A 12,803-nucleotide genomic window follows, 5' to 3' on the forward strand; every position below is an offset into this window, starting at 1 on the left:
ACTTTATTTAATACTTCTAAATGATAAGATTCTCTTTGACGTGACCCCATGAAACGAAACGCACCGACGAGTTTTCAGAGAAAACGTAGTCTCTCCAGTACTGCACAGAATAGACCTTTTCCGGCCTAGCTGAGTAGCAGCATATGAGCCGCCCCTGCACAGTGATAACATTCATTTCACACAGTGCTCCCACAGTATCGCGCAGAGCCCTAGCAAACAGTTAGCTTGCTAGGTTACCTAGCATTTTAACTGACTTGATCCTTGAGCGGATCACGAGATCGTCACATCACTGCGGCATGGAGAACGCCTGTAGAATGGGGGACGTCTCGTCAGTCAAGAGAAAGTAAGCCGGTAGACTCGAATCAACCAACATGATAGATACTATTCCTTCTCAATTTCTCATGATCTTTCTATACAATAAAACGGTAAAAGTACCTTTTAAAAGCAATACGTGAAAAGTTATTTCAGTTTGTAACAAATTAAAGCATATATGCATAATGTCTAGCAGATAGCTTTTTTTTATGGAAGAGCATATAGGAGTAACTTGTGTGTATGAGAGATAAATGCATTGCAGGTGACTGTACTTGACACAGGAGACAGAACACATGGCGTGTAGGCGGCCTTGTGATGCAAGTTTGATCTCATAGCTAGCTCTCCCTCTGACCCTCACCCTCTCCAGCAAGGAGCTGAAAAGAGGAGCATGATTGCTCTGTAGAAACTTGTCTCTCTTTTCCCCTTCCTTCGCTCACCCTATCTGCCCCTAAAGAACTTAGGTCCTTCCTATTAAGGGCCTGTTCCTTAGGTCTGCCCAGCAGCAGCAGCTCCTTAACTCTCTCTCTCTCTCTCTCTGTGAGAGAGAGAGAGTGTGTGCAAAATGCACTGCATATTTGTGATCCCTGCAGCAAGGTAGTAGCATGTGTAAACTTCAGTTTGGCCATCAAGTGCTTCTTGTTTTGTACTGATGATAGCGAGCGGAGAGTGGAGAACATCCCTATGGGGCTGTGGCCACACCACACATAGAGTGCTGCTGCTAGCTGCAACAGCAACAGCAACACTCGGAAAGAAAGAGGGACTGGAGTGGGAGAGCAGTTGCATCAGTACAAGCAGTCTAGCTGCAGGCAGTTAACTGAAGTTGAAGGGTACCACCACCACTACCATGAGTGAGAGACAAAAGCAAGCAAGATCACAAGCAACACAAAAGAGTGCTGGAGAGCAATAATTAAGGGCGTCAGGATTAAATTTTAGTCTCGTCACATCAAATGTTTGATACTAATTAGGAGTATTAAATATAGACTAATTATAAAATCTATTCCATAAATGGAGGCTAATTTGCGAGACGAACCCATCAAACCTTAGTCCATAATTTGACAATGTTGTGCTATAGTAAACATATGCTAATGATGGATTAATTAGTCTTAATAGATTTATTTGTGATTTAAATCTCCATTTATACAATTAGTTTTACAGTTAACTCATATTCAGCCTCTCTAATTGGCATCCGGACTAAAAGAGTTTCTATTCCTAGGATGCTGGGGTTTAGAGCTGCAGGTTTTCTGCCAGGAAACTAATAATGCCTTCCCAGCAACCCCAAGCACCAATCTTGAAAGAAAGGACTCTTTCTAGTAGGTACTACCTCCGAATTGAGTGGGACAACGCATTTTATATATTTTGGTACACTAGTAGTGAGCGTAAACTATGTCTACCAAGATATAAAAGAAAAAGTCTATATAACCTCCTAACTTTTGCCTGGTTGTCTACTTCACACCCTCACCTACAAAACCAGATGTTCTAAACCTTGAGCTACCTAAACCCATTTAATCTCCCCCCTAAGTGGTTTTGCTGAATGATTTTGCCTTGTTGGCACATGGTGGGGCCCATATGTTAGGGCTTGACTGCATTACTGTAACTTAAAACAAGTATAGGGGATTATTTGCAAAAGTGTGGAGACACGAGAAATATATGAATATTTATAGGGTTATATAAGGGTCTTTTTGAGAAAGGCTTTCTTCTTCCCTGGACCGACTCACTGGTTAACTTCCGAGGCTTGCTGGCGTCCGGCAGCGAGGTCTGCGGCCGGAAGGGCAGCGTCCTGGTGGGCACGGGGGCGAGGCCAGCAGCCGGGAGGGCAGCAGCGCAGCGGTCGGGAGCGAGGCGAGGCCTGCGACCGGGCGGGCAACGGCGCGGCAGGCAGCGAAGAGGCCGCCACGCCGGGCTGGAGCGCAACGACCGGTCGGGGAGCAGTGGTGTGCAGCTCCGAGCGGGTGGGGTGCTCGCCCCCATGGCACTGCTCCCCGACGACAGCCACAACGAAAGCAGGACCGCTAGAGCTCCTCCAAGCACATCAACAAGATGCGATTTGTTCCGATTTGAGTCTATTGTGCATGATCTGCGTGGATGGGCAGCGCAGGGGCGGCTCGGCCGGGGGCCACAGTCGGGCATCGTGGGGACCAGGGTGGCCGGGGATTCAGGCGGGCGGACCGAGAAGCCAATCATCGTGGGCGAGTCGAGCACAGTGGATGAAGAAGGGGAGGGTTGTAGAAAGATCTGACAAGTGGGCCTATGCCAGCATGGCATGCCATGGTGGCAAAACCACCCAACAAAACCATCACAAGGGGGTTATTTGAATGGTGTTGCATAGTTTAGGTGTACAAAATTCAATTTTGTAGTTAGAGGGCTTGCTATAGGTTGGGGGTGACGTAGGCTTCTTCCAAGATATAAATGGTGTAATGGATTAGTTTGACGAGTTTATTAGAATATATATATATTTGCATTACGATAAAAATAGCTTAAGGATGTATGAAATTGAAACTGTAACTTGAGCCAAATTACATTCAACTCTAAAGCAATAGAAAGCGCAGTTTACCTTTTGTACCTCCCTTGCATATTATGCAGGCGCACTTGCTCACCAGGGGATGAAATAATCTAACATTATAGTTTGTTGTTCGCAATAGTATAGCACATGCATGCTGATGGTTACAACCTAGTCCCTCCTTTTTAAACACTATTATGATGTTAGGACTTAGGATGAGCTAATTAGTTCAAAATTAAACTAATTAATTTGTCCTGAACGTTATATCTTTAAAATCAAATGGAGTACTTAGAAAATCATTTATATAGTAGTGCATGCTGATGCAAACCCAAATTCGTTATCAACAAACAAGATGTTCCAAAGTTATTATACCAATACAACGAACTAATCTTCCGGAACAACTCAATGCCTCGGAGGCCAAGATAATTGTTCAGAAGCAATTTGGTTCGTGCTATTGTTACGGAACAAAAGACCCTCGAATGGAATATAGAAAACGCATTACATTCCCATGAAATTTAGAAGAATCTGCAGCAAAGTACGTATGTAGGACAGATATTATAGAACAACTAAGAAACCCAAATACGGCATCCGCGACTACTAGAGACAAAACTTAAACTACAACAGACAGTAGTACTACTGTACACCTGCAACTGTTTTTTTTTTTTGAAACTACACCTGCAACTGTTTTGTGGATGCCATTTTCCACACATCACAGAGGACTTGTCTTTCACGAGTTGAGCAGCAAAGTGCCGCAAAATCTCCTGCAACATCAACAACCCATTCTTTCCGGCCGGACCCTGCGTGTGGCGATTGATGAACAGCACCGGCAGACAGGCAGAGAAAAGCACCTATCAAATCGAGTTATGGTAACCCTAGCCCTATCTAGCAGCCGCGCTAGCAGAGCTAGTAGGATTTTGTGTTTTGTTCGGAGCGCCAATCATGGCGAGGGAAGAAGACGGGGCCGGGCGTCTGCGTGTACGTACCTTCCCGAGGCTACACTGAAAACTGCAAGAAGCAGATCCCTGAATTACTTTAAAGCCAGCCAGCTCCATCTCTATTTACTCCATGTCGTATCATTTCTTGTCCTGCCGGCGTCTGCTTTTTTAGCTGCTGCCAGTAGCTATTCCACAGGGTCTCTCTCCTCATCAGCTTGCAGCGTAATCTGAAAAAAAGATTCACTAGAAGCCGTACTGTACACATCGTGTATCTCGACCAGCTGCTAGCACATGTAGATCAAGAGAAACACAGCATCGACCTGTGCTTCATCAAACTAGCATAGATCAGGAGAAATAAGCAAGCCCTTTCAGATGGGATCGATGCAGCTGAAAAAGAGGTCATGCGTTTCCTACAGGAATATGCTGCTGAAATCAAGCTGCCGATGGATCAGATCGGTCGGAAGGAATCAACAATCAAGGAACTGCAAGTCTGCAATACTGCATGCAGAGAATTTGGGAGCGGCATCCCTGTGATGGATGGATGATCGATCGATAAGATGAGCGGAAACCGGACATGAATTTTTCTTGATCCGATCGCTGCGGTTGCGCCGAAGTTTGCGAAATGAACAGCTCCCCCGGCCTGCAGGCTGCAGACTTTTGCTAGCGAGAGGGCAGGCGATGCAAGCTACATGCAAAAGGCTCGTACTGTCTCGTCACCTCGTAAGCATGCGTGTCATGTGTATCTGCGTCGTCTGCGTTTCCTTCTACTAATCATGGCCGTGGGCTGGCCGGATTCGTCGTCGGACTCCAGGCGATCCGAATCCTTGTCGTGCACGCGTACCAAGTAACGTAAACACGCATGAGAATCAGTAGAGATTAAACAAAGGTGACTATCAGTTTCTTGTAGGATTTTTTTACATTTTGGCAACTATCAGTTTCTAGAGATCAAATTACAACTTACAATTACTTCGGAGAGAAAACAAATCTGGTCTGTTACCATCTTGTCATTGCACCTCTAAAGGTGCATAAGATTTTTTTCACTAAAATCATATATAGATAGTGCATGTAATCGATCATCTACCAGCATGGCAGCATACAAAATATAATCTTGAAGAAGTACTTCTGCAAATAGAAATAAAAAGGATAAATCAGACCATAAAATAGTAGCAGGTTGCAAATGCAATGTGAACCGTGCTCGTTAGTTTTTGTTCAGTTTTAAATTTTGCATGATGGTAGATGATTGCACGCACTATCCAATTATAATTTTGATAAAAAAAACTTTTATACACTTCGAAAGATGCATTTAATAGTTGTTAACATGGTAACATCGTAAGGAAAGATGCATTTGTTAGTTGATAACATGGTAACATCCAGTGGCGGACCCAGAAAATGGTCAAGACTAGGGCCAAAATTTAGTGGCATTGTCATGTACTATACACTATAGACAAATAGCAAGGAAAAAAAGGTACTGCAAAGGGTTCAAATCGAGAATATGCTTGAAATTACATGTTTAATATTGTGATACAATAGTTAAAAACAACATGAAACGTACACAAAAATAAATACCTACTGAAGATTTTGTAAATGTAAATAGAAATATGCAAGACAAAAACTAAGATTTCGTATTTATCATACATTTTTGTGAGGGGAACACGACGAGAAAAATAAGATGCCAAAGTTAGTTAGTCCTCTTCATATATATATATATATATATATATATATATATATATTGCAGTACTAATTGCATGTCTAGGTCTGAAATTTTTTGTACAAGATAGGGCAGCAAATGATTCAAGTTACAATCCAATATTGGGCGTGGACATTGAGTTGGGCTTGGGCTTGTTTACCGAGACGGGCTTATGACATAAGACGACAGAATGGCGGCCCAACAGTCTACGTATAGTTAGGCCCCGTTTAGATGCATTGCAAATGTTATAATTTTTACACTCTCTCCATCACATCAATTTTGGGACACATGCATGGAGCAGTAAATGTATGTAAAAAAAATAACTAATTGCACAGTTTAATTGTACATCACGAGACGAATCTTTTAAGCCTAGTTAGACTATAATTAGATAAAATTTGTCAAATACAAACGAAAACGCTACAGTAGCAAAAAGTTCCAAATGTTATACAAATTTGCGATCTAAACGAGGCCTTAGTGTGCTACTGCACGCATAAACACGAGCGCTTCCATTAGGATATCCATGCTACATGCAGTACGCATATTCGGCACTGCTTCAAACAGCGCAAAATGAAACTGTATATAGTACGAGCCATGCATACTGCTTACAGCAACATGAATCTGTCAAAAACAAAACGAAAACCGCCAGGCATGTTGGCAAAAGCTAAGCAATTTGAATTCGCACTACGATTTGATTAACATGTGTAACCACCCAGGACGCATGACAACCAAATCATGACGTATTTCTCTCGCTTCCCATAAAATGAAATTACGGGAACAGAGGGAACCTCGATTTTTATTATTGAAACGATGTTCAGTACAAGCCTCTTTCTAATACACAACCTCAATGACGTGTCACGTGTGGCCCACACAAATGGGCAAGCAAATATGTGCACCGACCTCTCTACATCTCCACAAGGCATGGAGCTAACAATATTCTCCGTTCTCATGTCCGTATCTGTACGGGCAGCCACCGAACATTAACAGATCATTTTTTGCCGCAAAACAAATTTCAACGATCTTCCCGGCGGACCCTGTTTGGATCAGAGATCATATCCATCATCATTTTCTCTGGGGAGTCTTCCCAGTTGCCAAAGGTTTTGAGATCAACCTGAAAGAGCAAAAATTGGGAAATATCATGGGCATTGCTGCACACTTTGAAAGCGACATACAAAGAAAATGGTTCAATTTTGCTCGAGGTAGCACCTTTCTTCGCTGCTCTGAGAAAATATTCTCCCTCTTCTTGTACACATTCTGTTGCCGTCTTGTTGCTTCTCCACCAAGTCCCCATACCTCAACATCAAGCACTGAAGCCTCAACTGGTAAGTAACCCTGCAATCACAGAAAAAAAGAATGAATAGAATCATAATCTACCTTTGTTAGCGTAATATAGAAACATTCAGAACCTTTATAAACACATAATGTGGTAACTGATAGGTTGTGGTTTATAATTTGTGAATTCTTCTTTAAGTGAATGCAGTGGAAGTAGTCGTTTATGGGTTTACCTATCCTATGGCCTGGTACAGCAGTGATGTTTCAAAGCATATTTGGTTTTCTATATTTTAGCTAAATCCTAAATAACAAACTATATTGTGAAGCCAAAACAGAAGTAAAGACTCCCTAGCTAATAAGATTTTGCAGACAAGCAGCAACAAACTAGCACCAGGACTCGTCTTCTGAAATTACAAATAAAAGGTGAAAGAAAATAACGTGGAACAGTATATAGAGCAATCAAAACGATATCTTCTATGAGGAGCAGTAATTCTGAATTTAACCTGACTGGGAATGAGAGAACCATGTTGGTAAGTTTTGTCAACAGCATGATGGCGAACTACAACTTTAGAGAAGTCTTCATCTAGAAAGATCCTCTCATTTCCAACTGTTCCACCAAATGCTAAGCCAACAGGCTTTGGATTTGCCTCATAAACCCTTATCTGAGGATGTAGATGGCTGTACACAAAGTTCTTCTCCTTACCTGCTAGGTTAGAGACACAGTAAGCTACTATCAGGTGTAACAAAAGCATGATCAGCAAGGGTCATACCAGATGGCGGAAGCATGTGGAATATTGGATGCACGGCACAAAGGAACCCAGAGCTACCGTAAAACGTGTCTTTGCTCTCAAACCCCTCCTCGGTTAATACACCAATCACCCACCTTCGACCAGAATCAACATTCTCGACACCACCTTTAGAGAATGCTGATAGTAGAATCAGCATTGGTCCATTGTAGCCCTCAACACCAGACCAAAACCGGCTCAGTCCTTTTCCATGAACTGAAGACCTAAAAACAAATATTGTATCAGGGTTAATACTTACTAGATCAGTATGAGAAGTCGGAATGAGACAGTATACTTGAATTCATCATTAGATTTGGAAAAACATTGGACTTGCATCAATTAAAAATTTGCAGTGTTGTACGGAAACTAGCTTAAACAAATAACCACAAGAATAATATCATCAGGGCATCAAGTTACCTATAAAGAAGGTCTTCTGTGTCCATTCCAATTACAGAACCTGGCAAGAACTTTTCGCTCAATTTGTTTCTTAGGCTGAGAGCGATTGCCCATGCCCTTCCACGTGTTAGTAGATACACATCAGAAGTATCAAATGTCGTGTTATCAGTTGAAACAGAGTTCTCCTGCTTGTGAAGAGTATAAACTCCAGTTAGTTCGATGAAACAAAAAGGCTCAGTTGAAGTTTCATTGTTAATGAGTCACAGACATAGTTCCTTAAGAAAAGGGGCAAAAGCAATAAAGCTCCTAGTATAAGCAATGGTTTTGGAGCAGGAAACATAAGAGTGTAAGAGTGAAATGTGAACCACAACCCTCTCAGTTGTGGATCATTATATGGTAGAATCTGTGCACAAACAACTTCTACCAGAATTTTTTATAGCTAATGCTGAACCATCCAATGCAAAACATATAAATGTCCGAGTTTCCTAGCAGTTGCTTAGAATCTAACATTACAGAATTTGCTGATAATTGGCAGATTCGGACCATCTGGAGACGGTTTTCGTCGCAAACTATAACAGGCCATGAACAACTATGGATCTTAGCCTCCAGGTGTTCTTTACAGTATATCCAAACAAAAACAAGTACAAACGTAACAATGAAAATCCTTTTTCTATACTTAAAGTATGATCAAACTAGCAGAATAATAGCAACATTTCTTAAACAGAACACATTCGTCCAATATTGGATTAGCTACTAATAATTCTGCAATATTATTTGCTCACCTCCGTCGAATCAGCCGCCAACGACCGTAACCTCTCCTGCACATACCGCGAGAGGCAGTTCCCAAGCCCCGAAGCCGTGGACAGCACCCACGACGTGAACTCCTGGACCTTCACCCCCTTGCCGCCACTGGAAATCTCCCATCCCCAAACACTCTCGTCATCAGCGACGGCGCCCGCGGAGACGAGAGCTGCCAGTACCAGGTGCGTGACGTCGGGGAGGAGCACCACCACGGGCTCCGACTTCTCCCCTCCGTCACCCGCCGCAACCTTCGGGGCCGACCCGCTCCACGCCATGACCCAGCACATCCAGAGGAATACCGCGATCTCCTCCGGCGCGAGCTCCCCCACGACTTTCCCCCCCTCGTCGCCGCCCTCGTCCGGCTGGAACTGCACGCCGCAGGGTGCCCCCGCGGCGGCGTATACGCGGAGCAGCAGCGCGAGCGAGCGGGAGGCCGAGACGCGCGCGCAGCAGCGGTTGAACCCCCTGAGGAAGGGAACCCACCCGGCGTCCCCCTCCGCCCCCGCGGCGGCTCCGTCGGTGAAGAAGAGGGAGGCGGCGGCGGGGCCGAGCCGCGCGAGGAGGTCGTGGAAGTGCGGCGGCGGCGGCGGCAGGGATCCGGGCAGGCGGAAGGAGGCGCGCGGCGGGGCGAGCGCGTCCGGCAGCGCGCTGGCGGTGGTGGCGGCGCGGGAGAAGGCGGCGCGGAGGAGCGGGAGGGCGAGCGCGGCGGAGGCGAGGGTCTCCTGCTCCCGCCGCTCGTGCGCCTCCGGGGAGGCGTTGGCGGTGGAGGAGGACGCGCCCATGGCCGGTGCCCGGCGAGATGTCGCTGCCGCGGCGAATCGGCGATGCTGGGGCGGGGCGTGAGGAGAATGGTGGCGTGGAAAGGTGGGAAACCGCCGACCCGTCCCCGTCCCCGTCCCCGTCCCCGTCCCCTGGGAATTGGAGGGGGCGGAGAAGGGGAGAAGGGGAGCGGCGCGTGGCGGCAAGAGCGGGACGTCGCGGGGTCCAGCCTCCAACTCAAGTGCCCCGTCGTGTTGGTTCGCCACTCCGCTTGGTGAGATTGATCGGCCGGGTGTGTGATTGGGCCCTGGATCCACGTGGAGACACCGGGTTGGGTTCGGGTTTCTTTTCGCCTCTCGTCGCCGCGGGGCGAGGCCGCGTTGGCTTCCGGAATCGTTTCGTGTTCAACTCAAGGAGTCGTCGCTCAGATTGGCTTCTGGCTTCTCCCTCGCCGAGCCTCCGTCCACCAGAACTCCTCAGCACCTAGAACTAGCAGGGACACTCGTATACATCGATCCTGTTGTTTCTTTTTTGGGGGGAAGAAATACCGTTGATTGTTGGAACAAGGCTCTGGCTCCTGATGTTGATGTTAACATGTTCTCATTCCATGTGGATGCGTACCCATTCTCCTTCCAATTTGTTTTCTTGAGGTGTGCCAAGGTTACGACCCCATTTCATCCGAGCACTGCGTCTGCTTGTTTCCTCGAGCTGTCAACGGCGCGTGGCCTTCTGTGTTCATAGCAAGGGCTACTCTTGAAAATGGTCAGAATCAGCGCCTCAACTCTGAACTCTTGCAAATGGCAACAGGCGAACGAGCAGCAAGATATACCAGAAACATTGACAAAAATTGCAGAACTTGTGGTAAGCCTGAAACTTTTGCTACAGCTGTTTGGTACTTTGGTTCAGTGTAGAGCCGCCACCCAGATCAGACCTCCTGCCACCAGAAGAAGAAGGCGTTAAAAGCACCATCTCTCCTCTACTATGTGGTACTTTGGAAAGCCTGAAATGTCTGCTGCTTCAACAATGGGAAGTGATCAGACAACCAGGTCCAACATGCAAAAAGAAAAATCCATACATGTACAAAATTCATAGCTGCAGATGACGAAGAGGTTCTCGCTGCGGAAGGAAAGAATCGGCACGGGCAGGCACCACCCCGACAAACTCAGCAAACTCACCCCACTGCAGTCTGCACATGGCGTGCACCTCTCTAGTTTTGCAGGACCAGCAGCAGGAACACCTACAGCAACAAGGCAACACCAGGTCACCAGCAGCCTCACTTTTAATCCGAGGGACCAGAAATTCACCAACAAGTGCTACTTCCAATTTTGCTCCCAGGGCCCAAGTGCTACGCAGATGCGGTTCTAGCACCGGATACTCAACTGAATGCTCCAAGAGTAGGAGGTCTTGGAGTTTTCATCTTGAACATATAAGATTCCTGCACCAACATTATCTTATCCAGGCAAGTACAGGGAGGCTCATTCAGTCCTCATGGCAGAAGCAGCAGCACTTGCTCTGGGGGCAACACAACACAGACAGGTCAACTATTCGTCTGACAATGAAACTTTGGTAAAGTTTCTCAACTCACAAGATCAAGCGGTCAAGCCAACATACCTCATTGGAGAATCAAACCTTCAATTGCTGCCTTCCAACAGCTCGGCGCCTCCAAGGAGAACAAGACTGCTCACTCCCTAGCAGTCCAAGTTCAGCGCCCTGTAAAGGTTGCACTCTCTTCTGTAGCATGGGACTAGTTCCATCTCTTGCATGTACATTGTACAATGCTCTTAGTTATTAACGAAGTTCCCTTTTTTGAAAAAAGAAAGACTCGTGCTCATTTATCTTTCATTTTCAGTTTGGTCAGTAAGGCAGTTCATGTACCTCCACTTCCATTTTCAGTTCGCCTCCTCTCTGAATTCAGGTTTGAGAATTTCCTGCAGCTCAGCCTGCTCAGGAGAAGCCGTTTCGGCGTTCCCGGCGTCACAGCACTAGGCATCGAACCATCGACCTTGGCGGCACCTCTCTAGCTTCCTGACCATCACGGCCTGCGCCGATCGTAACAGCATTCCTGTTGGCGCACCTCATGCTCGTCGTCATCGGTGCTGAAGCTCGCTGCTGTTCTGAATTGTTTCAGTAAATTGCGCTGCTTATGGAAGACAGCAGGGTGCCCTTTGAATGATGGGCGCACGGCTCTGAACGCTGTTTCATGTAAAGATCGCAAAGTGACTGCACCCACCGATTCGTGGATAGATTGTTGTTCCAGGCATCGAGAGCAAGATTAGCACATGTCCTCTTCAGGGTAAGGAAGGAAACACTCAGATTGACTACAGTTTTGTTTCGGTTGGCATATCATCATGAGGATTGAGGATGCGGCCCGTGTGATCCTCCACATTCATTGCATACGTTCCACCTACCAGCACAAACCAAAAATTTTCATCAAGAACGTTAGTTGGTACTTATATAAACTGAAACTTTCACCATGGCTAATCAAGATTATGTTCCTGAAAGTGGAAAGATCAACTTACTACATTTCTCGGGAGCCTCAGCCGACAAGATCTACTCTTGTATATGGCCAAAATCAGGATCTCAGCTCTAAACTCTGAATATCCCCAACCTCGCTTAGGGGAGCACCTACTGACTTGCAAGAAAGTGCAGTAGCAAAATCGCAAAAACAGCTTGAAGGCATGGATTCAGATGGGAGCACAGTAGGGCCGCCATGACGTTGAGGGCAGCACACGCTGCTCGTCTCCCCGTAGCATCCAGATTCTTATCCATGGTGGCGTACTGGCGTCATGGCGCCCTACGTGCCGGCGCGGTCGCCGCGGACGAGCGCGTCTCTAAAGGAAGGTGGTGTGGGATGCATGAGGGAGGTGGGGGGTCGACGGTCGCAGCCCACCGCCCGCAGCCGGCAGCGCGGCGGCCGCGGCCTCGTCGCCCGACGCCCGCCATGTCTCCGGCCGATTAGATTTTTCAGAAGACACCTATGGTATTTTGCATAAAACCCCCTGATTCGGATTTTATGCAAAATCAGGGGTTTTTATGCAAAATACCGGTAATACTTTTCACATAACCCCCTGATTCGGATCGCGACTATTAATCGCGATCCGATTATTTTTCAGTAACACCCCTGAGTTGCATAAATATGTTGCAGATAAGCCCTCTTCCTCCTCCGTTTGTGTTTGGCTTTTGGTTCTCCCCTCCAACAGTCCGCCGGCGGCTGCCCGGCGCCGATGCCCGCCGCAGCTCCCGTTCAGTGGAACTGCAAGTTCCATACCAATCCCCTCCAAACCCAAGCGCCGTCCCTTCCCCTCTTCTGCTCCAAAGGAGATCCCCACGGACACGCTGCTCCGGCCGCTGCCGACTCCCTG

The 12,803-nt window shown here is 46.6% G+C and overlaps 1 protein-coding gene across 2 annotated transcripts; it reads right to left on the bottom strand.

Moving 5' to 3' along the window:
* Window positions 1-6,177: 6,177 nt before the first annotated feature.
* On the bottom strand, window positions 6,178-9,674 carry LOC112901164. Of its 2 annotated transcripts, none has more exons than XM_025970012.1 (6): window positions 8,664-9,674; window positions 7,903-8,069; window positions 7,471-7,709; window positions 7,204-7,403; window positions 6,635-6,760; window positions 6,178-6,539 (listed from the first exon to the last, which is right to left on the bottom strand). In XM_025970012.1, the coding sequence occupies exons 1-6, from the start codon at window positions 9,462-9,464 to the stop codon at window positions 6,441-6,443; spliced, it is 1,632 nt and encodes a 543-aa protein (XP_025825797.1). In that variant the 5' UTR covers window positions 9,465-9,674; the 3' UTR covers window positions 6,178-6,440. The 2 variants fall into 2 exon arrangements, with proteins under 2 accessions (XP_025825797.1, XP_025825798.1); XM_025970013.1 differs by having other exon boundaries at window positions 7,903-8,066; window positions 8,664-9,669.
* Between the last annotated feature and the right edge of the window lie 3,129 nt (window positions 9,675-12,803).

The sequence above is a fragment of the Panicum hallii genome, chromosome 7, assembly GCF_002211085.1.
Source record: "Panicum hallii strain FIL2 chromosome 7, PHallii_v3.1, whole genome shotgun sequence".
Classification (NCBI taxonomy): domain Eukaryota; kingdom Viridiplantae; phylum Streptophyta; class Magnoliopsida; order Poales; family Poaceae; genus Panicum; species Panicum hallii.